This window comes from Amblyraja radiata, chromosome 1 (assembly GCF_010909765.2).
Source record: "Amblyraja radiata isolate CabotCenter1 chromosome 1, sAmbRad1.1.pri, whole genome shotgun sequence".
NCBI lineage: Eukaryota > Metazoa > Chordata > Chondrichthyes > Rajiformes > Rajidae > Amblyraja > Amblyraja radiata.
Window position 1 is genome coordinate 119863022 of NC_045956.1, and position 22106 is coordinate 119885127.

Here is a 22106-nt window from a genome sequence, read left to right on the forward strand (position 1 = left end):
TCCACTGCTAACAGACCTCCAGCGAGAATAATGCCTGTCCACCACAGCCCTTTATGTTTCTATGAGTGTCAGTTCTGAATCCATTTTGTTCATAGCATGCCAGGAAAAATATCTCCTGCAGGAAGTTGAGTGTTATCGTGCACCAGAGCAATGCATTTCCTCTAAGTAGAGACATGGAGGCCACCAGGATTATTCAGATGTTTCAAGCCAGCTGCACACACTTGCAGCCAACTCAATTCCCCTGCTACACTTCAGCTGGCTTTACAGCTGACCTTCGCAGCAGTACTATCATTGAGCAGAAAACCTAGTCCAAGGTGACCTTGCAGAATTACAGCCATAACATTTTGATGTTGAGCATGCTTCATTATCTATTTGTTGTGGATTAATGTTAAGATTTAATAGGCATTGAAAAGCAAGAAAAGTGCAGCTGCTGGAAATCTGGGATAAAACAGACAATGCTTGAAACACTCTACAGGGTCAGAAGCATCATTTGAAGGAAGCATTTTCAGTGATTGATCCGTCATCGGGTTTGAGAAAGTAATCATGTTTTAAGTAGCAGAACAGGGAGAGGGGTAGAGAGAATAAAGGCTGTGATAGGGTTGAGACCGAGAGAGAAAGACAGAGAGAATATCAATCATGCAGGTGGTGCCTGCTGGGAGCAGACGGTGAAGGTTTGTGAATCACAGACGATTTATTAAAAGAGGAGAAAGTAGGAAATTAATAAAAGGCAGAAATGGTAGGAAACACAGTATAGGAGATCCTAACCAGCTAGGAGCCAAAACTGGTAACTGAAAGGGTTGGAGGACGTCAAAGATGCCATGGCTGCAGATTGGGGAAAATAATGAATTTTCCAATTTCCAATTTCCCCAATGGGTTAAAATGAAGTTGAGGAAGAAATATGAACCAATGGACAAGAACAGATTGACAGATTCTTGATTAGTAAGCGTGTCAGGGGTTATGGGGGGAAAGATGGAAGATGGGGTTGAGAGGGATAGATAGATCAACCATGATTGAATGACTGAGTAGACTTGATAGGCCGAATGGCCTTATTCTGCTACTGCAACTTATGAACAGGCTGAAACAAGTGACTAGCAAGACAGCCGTTAACATGTATTTCTGTTCTTTATTTATTGCAGTGTTCTGCACAATGTGGTCTTGGCCAGCAAATGAGGACAGTGCAATGTCTTTCATATACTGGCCAGCCATCTACTGAGTGTCCTGAAGCCCTTCGACCACCCTCAATGCAGCAGTGCGAGAGTAAATGTGATGCTACCCCTGTCGCCAATGCAGAAGGTAGGTGCTGAAAAATACACAGCATGAGTGGGTGACATTTCAGGGCTGCTTCTTCAAGGACCTCTAGAATTTGAACTGTTTAAGAAATGTCAGTAGACATTTTAGAAGCGACTGGCGCTGTCATTTCTAAATTGCTCTAGTGTGATGCATTGCTTGCAGTTTGAGCCGCTGGGTCTCTTAATAATGTCAAAAACTTTTCTGCCAAGTTAAAGCTATGGAATTTGCAAACATTGGGCTTTTCTTACATGGTATTTCAAAAGAATCATACTGACGTAGTAATTTGTAAATAAGCAACAGATTTATGTCCTTTGACGTAAGCTTTTTATTACAAATGACACAAATTAGTTTAAAGTACTGATAAACAGGTCAGTCTATTCAATAATTTAATTTGATGACATACAATTTTGATGGATCATTTCCCAATATAAATAACACCCAGATTTTAACAGGGAGTATGAAAAATAATGTGGCTGCCAGCCTAACTTCATGCAACATTGCTCTTTAATATGAAACTATCTCAACTAGTGCACGGTTCCCATTTGAAGGAACTAGCCAAGTTAGCTTCTTCTGCACTCTTTGCTTAGTGTTAGATATGGTGCTTGGTTTTGCAGCATATCAAGCATTTGCAAACAGTCAAATTCAGTTTATTGCAATAAATCCGTTTTTGAAATAATTTGGAGTCAATATCTATGTTTTCTCAATTGATGACAGAAGCGAGGCAGCATTTAGCGTAATAATTTTAACCAGTTGTGAAAGTTTATACCAACAAAAGACACACCGTTGAAGTCAACATCTGTTTGAGTTCTTGAGTTGTGCTTTTGAATTACTGTATTTTTTTAAACCAGGCTTTGAAGGATTGCTTCTTTTAAGTGTAATGTTACATTTACTGTTGAGACTATACTGCAGTACAAACACCAATAGTCTAACCACTGCTAGAGTTCTGTACCATTTATTTTAAAGCACATATGTGGCTGCAGGATCCAGACAGTCCAAGGTCATCCGAAACCTGAACCAAAATGGCATTTTAATTATTTTTCATGCAGTTTCAAGTTCCTTTGCAGTTTATGTAGCGTGTTAATGCACCCCTCACAGTAGCTGCAAGTACTTTGCCATTTAGTATTTCTTGTTTTGACCGTAATGTATATCCTTGGTGTATTCCACATCTGTAAGTCAAGACATGGATATTCCTTATGATTCATTGATTCCAGACGATGTATTATATTAACCAATGGATCGGCAAGTTTCACAGACAAAATTTGACGCATGGTTATGGTACATTTTGCAAAGGTAAATCATTAAACAAAGGTAAAGTACGGCCATAATAAATCTAAGGTAAAAACTGGAACTGCTGAAAATTAATCATGTAGTCAGTATCTAAAAGAGAAATACCAATTAATCTTCTGAAGAGGATCCTTCATCATAGTGATTAAATAATAATTTTATCAGGAACAAGTTAATTTTAATGTTGTTTTACAGTTGATGTTGTATTTTTACAAATGATGAAATGTTAATGTGTTTTCAATATGGTTGCACTAAGCCAAATATCATATTTTTAAAAAAACCCATATTTGACAGATTTTTGGAACCCATAATATAAAGCTTCTGTATTATGACCAACCAGAAGTTTTTGTAGCAAAAAGTTATAGAATAAATGCCAGTGAAGATTTGAGCTTGACGGAAGCATGATTCAGAGAGACGGAGCTTGAATGTTTTAAACCCATCTCTGACCTGTGCTTCCTTAAAGTTAACTCCGCACACAGTACAAGTCTGGGGAATTCATCCATATGTGTACCATATGGATGGTTATGTATGAAAAAGCAAGAAAGATTTATTTTCTGAAAAAGATTAAATGGTTTCTGCACTGCAAAAAAATAAAAACACAGAAAAATTGCACTCATTCATTAAAGGATGAGTTATTTAAGTTGGAGGATTTGGGATGTTTCTGGTAAGGGCATGTACATCTTTGAAATGAATTAATGTTGTAGCTGCACTCAATGCTGTCAATTATTTTACCCACAGAATGCAAAGATGTGAACAAAGTGGCTTACTGCCCACTGGTGCTGAAGTTCAAGTTCTGCAGCAGGGCGTACTTTAGACAAATGTGCTGTAAGACCTGCCAAGGACACTGACCCAAAGCAAGCCTTGTTAATTCTATCATGGAAAACGTGCCTGCCCTGAATTCAACAAGGAACGGGATTTGATGTCCCACAAACTCTACCCTGTGGAAATGGTGACCACTGGTCAGCTTCAGCTGACAATAATTTGCTGTTATTTTAACTTCTGTGAAGTGGGATTTTTTTTTTACTAAGGTGCTGGACACAGAGCGGAGGAGATGCCAGTTCTAAGTTTTCTGCTCAGCAACATGAAAATCACTCAGCTGTTCAGGACACGCACGTTCACTTGAACAAATTGAATAGTTGGTTCATCTCCAGGGACCAGAAAGTTAATGTAATATATATTGGACCTAAATAAGAGAGAACAGTTTGTATATGTTCAAAGGCTGATAAGGCAGAAAATAATAATTATCAGAGCTTGCCTAGCTAAATAAAAATGGACAGATATGATTTCAACACACTTTAGGAACTATTACAATTATTTATCTCTCACAGTGACCAAAATAAGTTTTATAGTATCAACAGATAAGTTATTTTTAAAATAAAACCAAAAATGGAACATATTTCTTCTCTACATGGTGCTACATTCCTAGTTCTTTCCACCAAAATTCCTATTTTCAAGGCTAAGTGGTTTAGAAAAAAAAATGATACCCCAACACTGGAAATGTCAGTCAGAATTACTCCATTTAATAAATGAAAGAGAATTGAAGCATTATTCTAGTAAAGATGCAGGAATGCATCCAAATCGATGAAGGTTTCTTGCTGCCAACCAGAGTTCAAATTAAATTGTGTTCTAAATAACATTAATATCTTTCAATTTGCCATTTTTTTAAACAAATTAATTGAAGCATGGGTGTTTCTTTTACCATTGTGAAGTAAGGAAATGCAGAGATCATGCACCAAACTGCCACACTCCCAATATAAATAGAAATGCCCAGAGCCTGAAATGTACTGCTCCAACTGCTCTTGCTTACACCACTGGTTTTGGAGTGTGTTTGACCACACAGGCACCACCGAGTTGCTTAAAGCAGGCTCTGTTCAAGCAGTTCTGGATGCGACCACCATGTAATACACAGACAGACTATCTACTTTGAAACCAGGCACACCTTTCAAGGAAGCTTGTAATAAAAAAGGACAAAAATCTCCAGATACTTCTCTCTTTCAAAAGAATATTTCAGAAAGAGAAAATATAAATGATTAGAATATTTAGTCGCACTACTCTCAGCAGGAATATTAGCAATACATTAAGTTTAGATTTGACAATATATTGTTTACCTGAATAATATTTAAATGTGAAACCACATAGTATTTGTACACTAAAGGTAAAAAAACATACATGATTCCAAAGCCCAGTGCTTGTAAGATAAGTGGCCTAGCTTGATTAAAGACAATATGGAGATAATAAAAGAGGATACTTGTTCATATTACTACAGTACTTGAACACTTACAGATTGCAACAGGTACTTTAATGAATGTGCATTTGTTTTGAACTGTGCCTCTTTTGTCTAGTGCAATGAACCTATCTTAAGTGAGAATATTTGTAAATCATTGTGTACAAAATCCATTAACATGCAAAACGGGGCACTTTTCATCAGTTAAGTGAGATTCTGTAGATTTTGAATGAAACCAATGTTTAGTAGAGTACATTTATTTTCATTTCAAAGGAATTATTTTAAAGTCATTTTCGTGAAAAATTTTGATTTTTTTTAAATAAAGAAAACTAACTAGCTAATTATACATCAGCTAAAATATTTAATCAGCAAGGATGTGATTTGTTATACAAAAATGTACAAGCTGGCAATTTCATCTGAGGACAGCCTGCACCAGGAAATTGTCATTTTGCATATTTGTTTATGAAGTCATAGGTAACGAGAAAACCTTTCAGATATAAATTCAGAACGACATAATTTTTGACAATCTATATTGGATGATGTGCTGTACACTCAATTATAACCACGAAAATCTTGTCTGTCATCTACTACCTCTCGACAGTATTTTTAAACTGCTTTGTTCCACAATACAACTGGCCAGGTCAACATGGTGCTAGTTCAAATGCCTATCACTGGGCTTGCAACAAACTAGTTCCATATATTGGACATCCTTTTGAATAAACTAACTTGGTGCTGTTATGCCTTGAGAAATCTGAGCTTCGTAAAGGGAACAGTGCTATGACAATCCCAAGAATCAGTGCTTAGTACTCCAGGGCATGAGTGTGTTAATCAGTTAATGTTTCATTTCAACAAGGAACTATGCTTAAAGATCTCCTCTTTACCTCAACTTAGGTATTAACATTGCAGAGACTTGTTTCCATGGATTGGTTTTTTATTTTGTCTTGTGGTACTGGTGCTATATAACCAGGGAGTTGAATGTATTATCTACACTATAGGACAGCACTGACAGTGGAATTAATGCAACTCCCTCAAGGAATTTGGATAACATTATTAAAGGGAACAGGATGCATTAAAAAAAAAAAAGAAATTAAGAGGAAGAGAAATTTCCAAATGGGACCCAAACAAACAGAACCAAAATTGGACCAGAAAGTGTTCAAATAGCACAGTTTTTTGCTGCTGCTACTGTGTAGCCACCTTACTATCAAAAGCTGAATCCTTTCTGTAGTTTTCAAGCTGATAATAGTTAATTGTGCAAGCTGTAAAGAAGTTTGACAGGCCTGCCATACTGAGAAGAACAGTACATTGTAACCAGTACAATGAAGAGCCCAAGGCGCACACTGCAGTATTATCAGCATCTGCTCATACAGACTAAGAAAGGGCTTGTTCACAGAAATACCCCCAAGGTGCATACTTCATGGAGTGGTACATTTAATTATGGACTGTATTAATCACTGAATGTCACATAAATATCCTTATTCAGAATGGAAATAGCATTGTATTATTGTGATTAGTTGCTTATATTTTACATTCAGTATTAATGTGGTACACTGTTATTAAATATTTCCTTTTTTGTAAATTATATGCTAATTTATTGCCATGTTTCATGACACTTGTTCTCCATTCATTTCACTACGTATATAGAAAGTTAATACTAAATTCAGTGAAATGGTGTTCCGTATTTGTGACACAGGACTTTTTTCTTAGGTAATTTAAAACAATAAAAGTGCAGCTTCTAAACATAGTAAAACAATCTTGTTACCCTGTTGTTTATTTGATGGATTAATTATATAAAACATCTGCTGAATGATATAACTTTGTAATGCAGATGTATAGTCGATGTGTAAATGTGAAGCAACTCTAGAACTCTAGACTTTCTTTGCAAAGCCATGTTCAAAGCAGCTAGAATCCAGATCAGTTTTCTCCTATATGATCCTGTTGAAAAGCTATTCCTGACCTTCTGCCATATATGGTGGTTCTGTACATGTTACCATCTGTAAACTAAATGGTTGCAAAAGATAGTTTCTCAGTTGACATTTTCCTCTAAATGATGTCGAGTCAATGATCATTTGTTAAGGTGCTGCTATTGGAGCTGGAACATTTACATCACATATCGCTCGTTCAACTGAAGAAATAAAACAGTTTCAATTAGCATAAGACCCAAGTTCTTCCACTGTATAAGAAAATGATTTTGATTCACTGCCATCTTGCTTATTTGCAACAATACACTTTCCTTTCACTGAATAAAAGTCCTATAAATCTATACTTACTTACTTCCCTATAACGATTATCATTAGTCACACACCATTGGAATACCAACAACTGGTTTTTAAACATCTTCTGTTGGCCTGAGGAACATTTAACTGTGCTATTGTGATATATGGTTAAAGCCAAGCGTAAGATAGAACTTTAAAGTCAGCACAATGTTTTTTTTAAATACCACCACTCCACATCAATGAAACTGAAATCAAAAGGAGTGCAAGCAAATTTAGCAGAGGCCTAAATTCTAGGCAGAGTTCTTTCATGTCTGGTCTTCACCCCAGTGATGGTTTATTCACTTTGGGTCATCCTCTACATCCACCACTACCCTTCTTCTGGCTATAACAAGAAGCACCTATGATGTGGGGGAATCTGTTCATGCACATTATTTATTTATCATCCCTTCTCTCCTCCCTAATGAGTTTAAATTAAGGTTCAAACCTTAATTCTGGTCAGATTACTGTTTGGATTTAGATCCTTGGACAGAATTAATTTGTTATTGACAATTACTGTTTCATGATATTGCTGGTTCTAACCCGTATTTGGGATCATATCTCATAAAACATCACAAGAACCAAACAGGAGAAACTCAGCGGGTGAGGCAGCATCTATGGAGCAAAGGAATAGGTAACATTTTTGGTCGAGACTATTCTTCAGACTGATGTGGGGGTGGGGGGGTGGGAAGAAGAAAGGAAGAGGTGGAGTCAGTGCGCTGTTTGAGGGTTGGGAAGGGGAGGGGAAGGAGGGAGAAAGCAAGGACCACCTGAAATTGGAGAAGCCAATGTTAGCATACCGCTGGTGTGTAAACTACCCAAGCGAAATATGAGGTGCTGCTCCTCCAATTTGCGATGGGACTCACTTTGGCCATGGATGAGGCCCAGGACAGAAAGGTCGGATTTTTACAGCAAATTGGAGGAGCAGCACCTCATATTTCGCTTTGGTAGTTTACACCCCAGCAGTATAAACATTGACTTCTCCAAGTCCAGGTAGTCCTTGCTTTCTCCCTCCTTCCCCTCCCCTTCCCAGCTCTCCCACAGCCCACTGTCTTTGTCTCTTCCTGTCTTCTTCACGCCCCCCAACCCCCACATCAGTCTGAAGAAGGGTCTCGACCCGAAACGTTACCTATTCCTTCGCTCCATAGATGCTGCCTCACCCACTGAGTTTCTCCAGCATTTTTGTCTACCTTCAATTTTTCCAGCATTTGCAGTTCTTTTATAAACAAGAAGAAAACAGGTCATTTCGATCTTGATACCAAAAACACGACAAATGCTGAAACTGAACAAAAAAACTGAAAATGCAGGAGGTACTCAGCTGGCCAGGCAGCAACTGCAATTATTTGCATTTGGAGAGGCAAGGATTGATCAAGGAAAGTCAGCATGACATTGTGCATGGGAAATTATATCTCGACAATTTGACCAAGAAGATTGATGAATGTAGGGTGATAGACATTGTCCATTGAATTGTTAGCAAGGCTGTGACAAGATCCTGCATGGCAGGCAGGTCTGAAAGATTAGACCACATGAGATATGGTGTGAGCTAGCCAATTGCACACACTATTGACTTTGTGGTAGGATCTATTTTGGTAAGTTAAACCAGGACAGATAATACACAGTAAATGGCAGGGCCCTGGAGAGTATTGGAGAACAGAGAGATCTAGGGGGTATAAGAACATAGTTTCCCCTTAAGGAAGTATACATATGCACGATATATACTGATGATCAGTATTCATCATGCACACAGATGCATCAGTGTACATTCATCAGTCATGTATATGCACTGATTCATAGGAGATCTGTATCAGGGACAAAATGCTCAAAATATTGAAGAACATTTGGGATGAATAAATCTACAGAGCCGGATGGGATCTGCCCCAGGATGCTAAAGGAAGCAAAGGAGGAGATTGTTGCATCTTCATTAGCCATGAGTGAGGTACCAGAACACCACATGATAGTAAATGTTGTTGCCTTGTTCAAAAAGGGCAGTAGGGATATGGACAGGTTGGAAACTACCCATTGGTGATCATTACATCACATTGTTGGGGACTATTCAGGATTTATGCTCACTTGGAAAGACAGGAACCGATTTGGAAGAATCAATAGGGTTTTGTGCAGAGGACATCATTTTGCAGAAATATGATTGAGTTTTCTGAGGTGATAACAAAGGAGATTGTTGAAGGCAAGATGCAGCAAAGCTTGTTTTGGGGACATCTCTACCTGAGACCTCAAGAAATCCCAGCCTGTCACACAGACCAGATTTCCCACCATTGACCACATCTACACTTCATGATGCTTTAGAAAAGCAGCCAACATTCTTAAAGACCTGTCCTAACCCAGTCATTAATTCCTCTTCTTGCTCCCATCAGGGCCGAAGTTACAGAAGCTTGAAAGCGCACAAACCCTATCATCAGACCCGGGAATGACCACTAACATATTTTGTTTAGGTCTGAATTAAGATCCTTTACACCGACTATGAAGAACATAACAGGGACTACTTTACGAGGCTGTTTCTCTTCAAATCATACAACAGCAGATGATGACATTCAGCCCACTGAGTCTGGAAAATAATCCAGGTGTTTGCACTTCTCTCCACCTATCCCATAGATGTCCACTTGAACGTTTGCGTCTGCACCAAATCTTTGTCCATAACCCTTTTAGGCATCGCATCCCATATTATAACAACTGATCTTGTGATAACATCTCTTTTCAGTCTGCTGGGTTTTTGTCTGATGCTCTCATGTCTGCAATCTCTGTTTACAAACCCACTCACTAGTGCAAGCAGTTCCCCAACAATTATTATATGAAAATCCCACATTATCTCCAATACTTCCATGAAATCTCACCTTAATCATTTCAGTTCTGAGCAAAACAATTTCCTTATCAGCTCTTCCAAACTAACTGATATCCCTAATCCTTGTTATCAGTCTCAGGAATGCCTCAGAACAGTTTTCAGCTGCTATTATTTGTTTAGTGTGATATGAAGAGACAGCTGAGCATACGGGAAGCATCAAAAGCCATGGATGATAACAAGGCTCCAGCTGAATTGCTGCAGACGTTAAGATTCAGGTTTCCATGCCACTAGCCAAGCTGTTCTGGTACAACTGCGCCACCAGTATTTACCCAGCAACGGGCAATGTGGCCCAGATGTGCCCAGACCATAAAAAATAGGAAAATCTAGTTATTGTTCCATTAATCTAGTTATTCAGCAAAGTGATGAAGGATGATATCAACTGTGGTATCGGTTGGCACTTACCATTGATGCATAATTTGGCTCAGTTATGACCTCTTGGTTGCAAACATCTCTGTAGATCTGGATCAAATATGGTCAAAAGCGTTGAATCCAATAGGTGACCTGACAGTTAAAAGCAAGGGATCAGGTAATAATTCCTCCAACAAAAGTGAGCCTATCCATCTCCCCATGTAATGTTGCTGTCATTACATAATACTGGTTGTCACTACGGCGGCGACCTGGATCCGGGGCTCGGCCGCGGGCCAATGGAGGACACAACAGCTGCGGGCATCTTCGACCATCCCCCGGGCCGCGGAGCTTGAACCGGCCCGTTCGCGGAGCTAGCTCGGTTGAGCCGCGGGACTGACTTACCATCGCCCGGTGGGGTATCGCCTCGGCGCAGAGGGAGAAGAGGAGGGAAGAGACAGTAACTCTAAGACTTTTGCCTCCATCACAGTGAGGAGGTGTTTGGTGAACTCACTGTGGTGGATGTTAATTTGTGTTTATTGTGTTTTGTTATTATTACATGTATGGCTGCAGGCAACAGCATTTCGTTCAGACCGAAAGGTCTGAATGACAAATAAAGGATTCAATTCAATTCAATTCAATTCAATTCAATGATCACAAACGTAACTGAACAAGCCACATAAATGCAATGGAGCTCGGAGACTGCCTATCCACTGGTAATCAACCCCCTTCCCAACTCCACCAGCCACCCCCCAGCCCCCCGCCCCCCACCCCCCACACCATCCACTCCAAAAGAGTGATAGAATATGTTTAGATGTGCATAACTCCAGAGCATTGAAGAGACTTGTCATCACCCTTGATCAGACTGACCACTTGATTGGGATTCCATATAGACCCTAAACCATCACCTGCCACCTATGGCTCTGCTAGTTTGCAGCATAGTCTCTACACTTGCCAGGGCTCCTTTGGGAGCAGCACATCCAGCACACAGCTTCTGACATCAAGGACATCATTGATTGTTAATAATACTCATGGTTCCTACCTTACAGCTATCTGCTGGTATCCTCATGGAATAGTTTCATCACTTCCTTCTCCTGGGCAATTAGGGAAGAGTATTATTGGCTTGTCTACCACTGATATCCAGAATTCCATCCATGATCAAAATTCCACTGCACCCTCTCCAATTTTTTGATACTTTTGCTATCGCTTTGTTCCCAGAACTGGACACAATTCTGCAACTGAAACCAAATGCGAGATCTAAAGAAAAGTTACAAAATGCTGGAGTAACTCAGCAGGTCAGGCAGCTTCTCTGGAGAACATGGATAGGTGACAGTTCTGGTCAGATCACCCCCTTCTCTCCCCTCCCATCTTTTCCCTGTGCTGCACCTGGTCTTCCCCCTCCTCCTCTACTTCCACCTACATTCCTTCCACTGGTTTCACAATTGACAACTCTTCTATCCTTAACATACATCTTTACTCTTTTCATCTCTGGCCTTTGTCCAACCATCTCCCTATCAATGTTCCCTCCCCCCTCACCTGTATCCACCTATCACTTGCCAGGCTTTGTCCCACCCCTCCTCTCTTCCAGCTTTCAACCCCCACCACAATCTGTCTAAAGAAGGGTCCCACCTGAAACATCTGCCTGACCCATAGAGTTATTCCAGCAGTGTGTGTCGATAGAGATTACAAAGTAAATGCATCTACTCTGTCTGTTGGTATGCAGAAAGTGTATCATGATTAGTTGTCAGTTATTAATTAAATTGAATGGTGAGCACATCAGGGGGGAAATCAGCTCGTTGAAAACCTCTACCAACAAAGAGTAGGTCTGGAGTACCTTTGGTCCTCTCCTCCGAGAATCATGGTATCATTCAGTGGCTGCATCAAAGAATCCAACAGTTGTCAAGAAAACAAAAGTATCAATCTAGACGCATACTGTTTCAATTCGTTGCACGTGAAGAACGATCATAAAACTCTACACCTGTAAAGGATCTTCCTTCATGTTCTTACAAGGTAGAGGAACTGAAATAAATTTTCATTAGGCGAGAAATAGTATTGGGTAGGCTAATGGGACTGAAGGATGATAAATCCCCTGAGCTGGATGGTCTGCATCCCAGGGTCCTCAGGGAGGTGGCTCTAGAAATAGTGGACGCATTGGTGATCATTTTCCAATGTTCAATAGATTCAGGATCAGTTCCTGGGGATTGGAGGATAGCTAATGTTATCCCACTTTTCAAGAAAGGAGCGAGAGAGAAAACGGGGAATTACAGACCAGTTAGCCTGACTTCGGTGGTGGGCAAGATGCTGGAGTCAATTATTAAAGAGGTAATAATTGGGCATTTGGATAGCAGTAAAAGGATTAGTCCCAAGTCAACATGGACAAGCAAGAGGGGTAAAACGGAGGGGAGCTCACCTGGGACGCCTGGTGTTGAGCCCTTTGGAGGTGCCGTGGGCCTATCAATGAAACACCAAGGAAGGAAGGTGCCCACCTGATGACCCCAATTAAGTTTATACCCCTACCCCCATTCAAGATATTAAGAAGGTGCCAATTATAGTAGGGATTGTAATATCAAGTCCTATAAGCTCAACTGTACACAGTTGCTGCAAACTACCCTGCAGGTTCAGTGAACAAATAGTAAAGATTTTTCATTGCAATTATACTGGTGAGTATTGTGAACAGTTAGAATCTCTTGTCTAAAAAAAGAGTTTTGTTGCTCTCATACCTGAGATGGTGTCTCTACTGCAGGAGGAGGGCCTGTTTTTGTTGGGAAGTTTACTTTAGTTTATTTTAGAGATACAGCATGGAAACAGGCCCTTCTGCCCACCGAGCCCACACCAACCATCAATCACCCGTTCAATGTGCTATGTTCTATTTTATCTCATTTTCTGATTCATTCCCTACACATTAGGGCAATGTTCTTATCAGGTCCACATCACAAGATTAGAAATTGTTCAGCCAGAGCTGAACACAATGGCATCTTGCACTTCTTGTGTTTCTTGTGCGTCTTGTGCCTAGTGGTGGAAAGATTGGTGGAAACAGGGCCGCGACGTGAATTTGACCCCAGGGCAATATCGGAGTAAACTCCGCATAGAGAGCACCCCGTCGAAATTGAAGTCAGGTCTCTGGCGCTGTGAGGCAGCAGCTCTACCAGCTGTGCCACTGTTAGAACTTGAAGTGGAAGTCATAGAACATGGAACTGTGAAGTCATAGAACTAGAAGTCATTAGCCCTTAGAACTGGAAGTCATAGTCTAGAGCCAGGAGTCATAGACTTACAATAAGAGGTAGAACCATTCAAGACTGAGATAACAATTTTTTTTACTCGAGTATATGCATTTTTGAAGCCTCAAGTCAAGTCAAGTCAAGTTTATTCGTCACATAAACATACGAGATGTGCAGTGAAATGAAAAGTGGCAATGCTCGCAGACTTTGTGCAAAAAGACAAACAAACAAACTACAAACTTCTGCTTTTGCAAATTTCTATAGCCTTTATCCCAATTACTGAGATCAATATGCGTCTCCCATTCAGCCACTGTTGAATCCATCTTGCTACTCCTGCATTTATACCCAACAGTTGAACCTTCTTAACCAACCTTCCATGAGGAACCTTGTCAAAGGCCTTACTAAAGTCCATATAGACAACATCCACTGCTTTACCCTCGTCAATTTCCCTAGTAACCTCTTCAAAAAATTCAAGAAGATTAGTCAAACATGACCTTCCAGGCACAAATCCATGTTGTACTATACGATACTATATGGAATCGTTGAAGGTTAGCCACATTGACATTTCACTTACCTTGAAGTTACTGCTTGATCTTTCTAAGTGACATATTTAACATGTACACAGACTTTGTGGCTTTCAAAGTTGATTATTTTGGTAAATGAATAACAGTTCTGAGCTGTGATGAAGCAAGGCTCTATTAATGCAAAGATAGAAACAAAGTGCTGGAGTAATTCAGCAGGTCAGACAGCATCTCTGGAGAAAAAGGATGGGTGATGTTTTGGTTCGGACCCTTCATTAATGCAACTTACATATTGAAAATTTCATAAAATCATTGTAAATGCTTGAAATTTTTTTTTTAATGAAAGTCTATGAATAGCGAATATGTGGATCCTAAAGGGCCTGTCCCACAAGCATGCGACTCCATGCGGCAAGCGCGACCTAACGTGGTCGCTTGAGCCGTACGGCCTCGCGGGGCTGGTCCCACTTCGATCGCCGAAGCCGTATGGAGTTGTGGGAGCTGGTCCCGACATCGCGCGGGGCTCTGAAAAACTGACCGTGTTCAAAAATTCCGCGCAGCAACGGCCTGCCGGCCCGCAGCCGCCTCGACGCCGTATGTACGTCTTGACGCCATACGTCACGCGCATACTTCCTGCGGACTTCGCTCGAACTTCACGTCACACACTCGACCTCCGCGCGGCCCCCGCTTCCGGTTTGGTCGCGCTTGCCGCATGCAAGTCACATGCTCGTGGGACAGGCCCTTTATTAATTTTATTGCCTATAAATGAAGACATAATTTTTTTTCGAATCTCTTGTTGTACTTACTTCCATAAATCTTGCAGGATTTATTGGAAATCAACCAAATTCAGAAAAGCTGTGGCTTGAAACACAATAAAAATCAGGTAGTTGATTTTAGACAAGTTAGTCTGCACTGCCACCCTTCCCGAAAATACTGGCTCAGTCCTGCCAACTAGACCATGTACTTATGAAACCATTGGAAATAGGAATCCTCTACAAGAAAAGTGAATGTTCCAGCTTAAATAAAAAATTAGAATGGCACGCCAGTCCCTCTATTATTTCAGTATTTCAGGATCCAGGTATGGTGCGGCTGGCTGGCAGATGAGATGACATAGTTAATTATCTTTGGAAAGGACCATGAAATATTGGATAATTCACTAATATTTGTTAAATCAATCATTTGATTAAAAGAAAAGTTGAAAATGAAATAATTCAACTACAAGAGGCAATAAAATTTAAACTGTGCATTGATTCAACAATTCAATTGGGCAGGGGCTTAAAAACTTTGCAACGATTTTCCAGTTTAAAACATTTTTAAAAAACTCATAAGCTTTGTTGTTTTTGGTGAGCCAAACCTTTAGCATTTATGGTAATATACAATGAAACTTTTCCAGCAATTAGTCATAGATTTATATATAACACATGAAACAATGGAATCTGGAATGCTGATACAGGTAAAATGGGACTCAGAGGCACAATTAACTTTCCTTATTTTCTGTTTCTGGACACTTCCATTAGTTTCATCCATCTATTTGCAAGATCTCCACTGTCATCCAGGTATACAAAATCAATTCTAAAAGCTATGAATGATTTCTGTAACTGTTGAAACGAGTAATCCATGATATTCATAATTCATTTCGCTAACACCATAGTAACAAAAGGCATATTACAAATTCAACCTTTTGGATTATTTGCAATGAAATGTTCAAATCTTTTGCCTTCTTCAAAACAGGTGTTTAATTGATTCTTGGTGCTCACTCACATATGTTCAGGATCTCATACCTAAATACTTAAACTGCCTATTAATCACATAGACTGTTTAAAAAAAAACATTTCCTTGGTCTGCTATGGTCCAGACTAAATAGAATGATCTAAAGCATTCTACACAGATGTAGCTGATAAGTTTTACGGAATCAGTGACAATCATCTCAGGTCAGATGGAATTCTTATCTTCACAGTCACTTCTTAAAAGGTTGAGTTTCAAGTCTGGTCAAGATTGGGATTAAAACGTGTTTTCAAAAATGCTTCCAGGGGAGTTTATTTCTGTTTAGAGATACAGTGTGCAAACAGGCGCTTTTGCCCACCGAGTCCGTGCCGACCACGATCACTCGTACACTAGTTCTATCCGACACTCAGGGGAGAATGTGCAAATTCCATACAGAGAATTCCGTACAGAAAAACCCATAGTCAGAATGAAACCCGGGTTACTGGCACTGTGAGGCAACAACTCAACTACTGTGCTACTGCAAATTAATAGTTGTTAATAGTGTTACATTAACACGGTGTTAAATGTTCTAATATGTGCAATATCTCTTTGCAGATATTGACTGATTCTATAGAGTTTGCAAGTTGATTCGGGTTCCACATCTCTGTATAACTAGTGCAGTTACCTTATCAAAGCCTGGAGAATTCCAGACTGATGCTGTTTTAACATTTTTATACTGATTTGGGTGGAAGTTAGAAATGTACTGAGAAAAGGAGGTAATGCAAATTTAGTCTGTCAGTGAGACATCAACATATTGGATGAATTCTGTGTAGAAAGGAACTGCAGATGCTGGTTTAAACCGAAGATAGACACAAAATGCTGGAGTAACTCAGCGGGACAAGAGAGAGGAATGGGTGATGTTTCGAGTCGAGACCCTTCTTCAAACTATTCTTCTGTTCTTCTGTTGTGAAAACATGTGGTGCTGCTGCAAATAAGAAATCAATTGTTGTGTTTCAGTACATATGACAATGAAACACTTGATTTGACCCTTGATTCTTGACCTGTTCCACCTAGAAAGATTCTGAATAGAACTAAATTAAACAAAGTTATCAGATAAGTTCATAAGGATTTTAATGGGAGCCATTGACAATGTACATGCCATCTTAATGATGAGGGACATGAAGCAAACACATGAGAAAAGCAGCAGTGGCAATAGTTAGACAATAGACAATAAATAGACAAATCCAATGGTTCAATGTTCAGTGTTGGAGCATTGACCCACGGTCCCTTAGAGAGCCAATACTGGATAGCACAGTGTAATACATGTGAAGTGTCCCCATAATCCTGCAATCATAAGCACAGTGTTGCAGTATCCCTTCCATTGCATTGCATGTCTAAGAAGGAAGTGGCGGCGCTGCCCTGGCAGCAGCGGCTCGCCTGCAGTCCGTTTGTTTTTACTTTTTTGTGATGTTTTTTTTCGTTTTGTCTAGTTAAGTTTTTGGTTTTTAGGTTGTGTTTATGTGGGGGGGGGGGTTGAAACGGGGCTTGCTGTCTCTCCCTTCGGGGGAATGCGACTTTTTTGTCGTATCCCTCTTCTCTGCCTCCGTCTGCGCTGAGGCCTAATGGCGGAGCTGGCGACCTCGAGACTCCGGAGGCAGAGCCAGTCAGGACTTGCCCTGGGCTCGCTCCCGTGAGGGCGGTCCGGCTCGGGGCTGGAACGGCGCTCCCGTGAGGGGCTGTGACGCTCCCGTGAGGGCGGCCTGGCGCGGGGCTGAGACTCTCCCGTGAGGGGCTGTGGCGCTCCCGTCGAGGCGGCCCAGCCCGAGGGTGGAATGGCGCTCCCGTCGGAGCGGCCCAGCTCGAGGGTGGAATGGCGCTCCCGTCGGAGAGGCCCAGCTCGAGGGAGGTACGGCGCTCCCGTCGGAGCGGCCCAGCTCGAGGGTGGTATGGCGCTCCCGTCGGAGCGGCCCAGCTCGAGGGAGGTACGGCGCTCCTGTCGGAGCGGCCCAGCTCGAGGGAGGTACTGCGCTCCCGTCGGAGCGGCCCAGCTCGAGGGAGGAACGGCACTCACGTGAGGGCGATCTGGCTAGGGGCTGGAACGGTGCTCCGGTGGCTGGGACGGCGTTCTGGCGGCTATGACCTGAGTTCAGCCGCGGGGCAGCGGCTGCGTACGCTGGACTGGAGGGCGGCAGCTTCGACCACCCCGGGCCGCGGTGTTTGAGCCGGCCCGTTTGCGGGGTTCGGTGAGCCGCGGGACTGGTTGTACCATCGCCCGGTGGGGTATCGCCTCAGCGCAGAGGGAGAAGAGGAGGGAAGAGACTGCAGCCCTAAGATTTTTGCCTCCACCACAGTGAGGAGGTGTTTAGAGGACTCACTGTGGTGGATGTTAATTTGTGTTTGTTGTTGTTTATTATTGTATTATTGTATGTATGACTGCAGGCACGAAATTTCGTTCAGACCGTAAGATCTGAATGACAATAAAGGTAATTCTATTCTATTCTATTCTATTCTATTCTATTCTATTCTATTCTAACAGCAGATGCTGGTTTACACCAAAGAGAGACACAAAATGCAGGAGTAACTCAGCGGGAAAGACAGCACTTCTGGAGAAAAAGAATAGGTGATGTTTTCGGTCAAGACCTTTCTTCAGTCAAAGTCAGTGGAGAGGGAATCTAGAGGTTCAAAAAGGTCCAGAACAAATCAGCCACAATTGTTGGCCAAGGAGCCCACAATGGTCCATTTTTGGTTGTGGAGATGGTGATAATGAAGGGATACGAACAGTGAAACTAGCAGGACAACTCGGGTGGGGAGGAATGGAGAAAGAGGTAATGCAAGGGTTATTTGAAATTAGAAACATAGAGGAAACATAGAAAATAGGTGCAGGAGGAGGCCATTCGGTCCTTCGAGCCAGCATCGCCATTCATTGTGATCTTGGCTGATTGTCCCCAATCAATAACCCGTGCCTGCCTTCTCCCCATAGCCCTTGATTCCACTAGCCCCTAGAGCTCTATCCAACTCTCCCTTAAATCCATCCAGTGATTTGGCCTCCACTGCCCTCTGTGGCAGGGAATTCCACAAATTCACAAATCTCTGGGTGAAAAAGTTATTTCTCAACTCAGTTTTAAATGGCCTCTCCTTTATTCTAAGATTGTGGCCCCTGGTTCTGGACTCGCCCAACATTGGGAACATTTTTCCTGCATCTAGCTTGTCCAGTCTTTTTATAATTTTATATGTTTCTATAAGATCACCCCTCTCCTTCTAAACTCCAGTGAATATAAGCCGAGTCTTTTCAGTCTTTCCTCGTATGACAGTCCCGCCATCCCAGGGATCAATCTCGTGAACATACGTTGCACTGCCTCAATCACAAGGATGTCCTTCCTCAAATTAGGCGACCAAAACTGTACACAATACTCCAGATGTGGTCTTACCAGAGCCCTCTACAACTGCAGAAGAACCTCTCTACTCCAATACTGAAATCCTCTTGTTATGAAGGCCAACATTCCATTAGCTTTCTTCACTGCCTACTGTGCCTGCACGCCAACTTTCAGTGACGGGTGTACAAGGACACCCAGGTCTCGCTGTACCTCCCCCTTACCTAACCTAACCCCATTGAGATAATAATCTGCCCCCTTGTTTTTGCCACCAAAGTGGATAACTTCACATTTATCTATATTATACTGCATCTGCCACGCATCTGCCCACTCACTCAACCTGTCCAGGCCACCCTACAACCTCCTAACATCCTCTTCGCAGTTCACACTGCCACCCAGCTTTGTGTCATCTGCAAACTTGCTAGTGTTGCTCCTAATTCCATCTTCCAAATCATTAATATATATGGTAAACAGTTGCGGCCCCAACACCGAGCCTAATCTGCCAACCAATTTTCTATCCACGTCAACACCCTACCCCCAATACCATTTACTCTAATTTTAGTCACCAGTCTCCCGTGCGGGACCTTATCAAATGCTTTCTGAAAGTCTAGATACACTAAAACCACTGGTTCCCCTTCATCCATTTTACTTGTCACATCCTCAAAAAATTCCAGAAGATTAGTCAAGCATGATTTTCCTTTCATAAATCCATGTTGACTTGGACTAATCCTTTTACTGCTATCCAAATGCCCCTTTATTATCTCTTTAATAATTGACTCCAGCATCTTTCCCATCACCGATGTCAGACTAACTGGTCTGTAATTCCCCATTTTCTCTCTCGCTCCTTTCTTGAAAAGTGGGATAACATTAGCTATCCTCCAATCCCCAGGAACTGATCCTGAATCTATTGAACATTGGAAAATGATCACCAATGCATCCACTATTTCTAGAGCCAACTCCTTGAGGACCCTGGGATACAGACCAAGAGGCCCAGGAGATTTATCATCCATCAGTCCCATTAGCCTACCCAATACTATCTCTCGCCTAATGAACATTTCTTTCAGTTCCTCTACCCCCTTAGATCATCTGTCCTCCAGTACTTCTGGGAGATTGTTTGTGTCTTCCTTAGTGAAGACAGATCCGAAGTACCTATTCAACTCTTCTGCCATTTCCTTATTCCCCATAATAATTTCACCCATGTCTGCCTTCAAGGGACCCACATTTGACTTTGCCAGTCTTTTTCCCTTAACATATCTAAAGAAGCTTTTACTGTCCTTCTTTATATTCCTGGCCAGCTTACCTTCGTACTTCATCTTTTCAGCCCGTATTGCCTGTTTTGTTTCCTTCTGTTGTCCTATGAAAGATTCCCAATCCTCTGGCTTCCGGCTACTCTTTGCTGTGTTATACATCTTTTCTTTTAGTTTTATTCTATCCCTAACTTCTCTTGTCAGCCACGGTTGCCTCCTACTCCCCTTAGAATCTTTCTTCCTTTTTGGAATGAAATGATCCTGCGTCTTCCAGATTATGCCCAGAAATTCCTGCCAGTGCTGTTCCACCGTCATTCCTGCTAGGATCCCTTTCCAGTCTACCTTGGCCAGCTCCCCTCTCATGCCTTCATAGTCCCCTTTGTTCAACTGCATCACCGACACTTCCAATTACACCTTCTCCTTCTCAAAGTGCAAATTAAAACTAATCCTATTATGATCACTACCTCCAAGCGGTTCCTTTACCTCGAGTTCTCTTATAAAATCTGGTTTATTGGACAACACTAAATCCAGAATTGCCTTTTCTCTGGTCGGTTCCATTACAAGCTGCTCTAAGAATCCATCTCGGAGGCATTCTACAAACTCTCTTTCTTGGGGTCCTGAACCAACCTGATTTTCCCAGTCTACCTGCATATTGAAATCCCCCATCACCACAGTGACATTACCTTTGTTACATGCCAGTATTAACTCCTGCTGCAACTTACGCCCTACATCCGGGCTACTATTTGGGGATCTGTAGATAACACCAATTAGTGTCTTCTTGCCTTTGCAATTCCTCAACTCAATCCACAGTGACTCTACCTCGTCGGTCCCTATGTCATCCCTCGCAAGGGACTGAATTCCATCCCTCACCAGCAGAGCTACCCCCCCCCCCCCTCCTCTGCCCACCTGCCTGTCCTTTCTATAGGATGTATAACCCTGAATATTAAGTTCCCAGCACCGATCCTCCTGCAGCCACGTCTCGGTAATCCCCACAATGTCATATCTACCAACCTCTAACTGATCCTCAAGCTCATCTACTTTACTTCTTATACTTCGCGCATTCATATACCATATAACCATATAACCATATAACAATTACAGCACGGAAACAGGCCATCTCAACCCCTCTAGTCCGTGCCGAACACATAATCTCCCCTAGTCCCATATACCTGCGCTCAGACCATAACCCTCCATTCCTTTCCCATCCATATATACAATACTTTTAATTCCTTACGCATCTCACCTTTCACATCGATCCCTATTACATTTGGCCATACTCTCCTATCCCTTTGTGAGCTTACTTTCCAGTTAATTCTGGGGTCATTAACTATCTCTTTACTCTCTTTCCCTTTAACTCCGTCCTCGACTATCCCATTTGACACCCCACCCCCCTTATTCAGTTTAAAACCACCCGTGTAGCAGTGGCAAACCTGCCTGCCAGAATGCTGGTCCCCCACCTGTTAAGATGCAATCCGTCCCTTTTGTACAGTTCCCCCTTACTCCAAAACAGATCCCAGTGATCTAAGAATCTAAATCCCTGCCCCCTGCACCAGTTCCTCAGCCACACATTCAGGTCCTGTATCTCCCTGTTCCTGCTCTCGCCAGCACGAGGGACTGGAAACAAACCGAAGATAACAACCCTGAAGGTCCTGCTTTTCAGCATTTTTTTAAGCTCTGTAAAGTCACGCTGCAGAATATTCATCCCCTTCTTTCCGACATCGTTTGTGCCGACATGCACTACCACTTCTGGCTGTTCACCTTCGCCTTTGAGGATTTTCTGCACTCTGTCCGTGACATCCTGG

General features: G+C 41.8%; 1 protein-coding gene across 1 annotated transcript in view; it reads left to right on the plus strand.

The window, feature by feature from the left end:
* The window catches only part of adamts6 (ADAM metallopeptidase with thrombospondin type 1 motif 6), a 258203-nt gene extending 251256 nt beyond the window's left edge, over nucleotides 1-6947 (plus strand). Inside the window, exons 24-25 of the mRNA XM_033029876.1 lie at nucleotides 1137-1293; nucleotides 3313-6947. Coding sequence (XP_032885767.1) covers nucleotides 1137-1293; nucleotides 3313-3422 — 267 coding nt within the window. The 3' untranslated portion in view covers nucleotides 3423-6947. The remainder of the gene's footprint in view (nucleotides 1-1136; nucleotides 1294-3312) is intronic.
* The last annotated feature ends 15159 nt before the right edge of the window (nucleotides 6948-22106 follow it).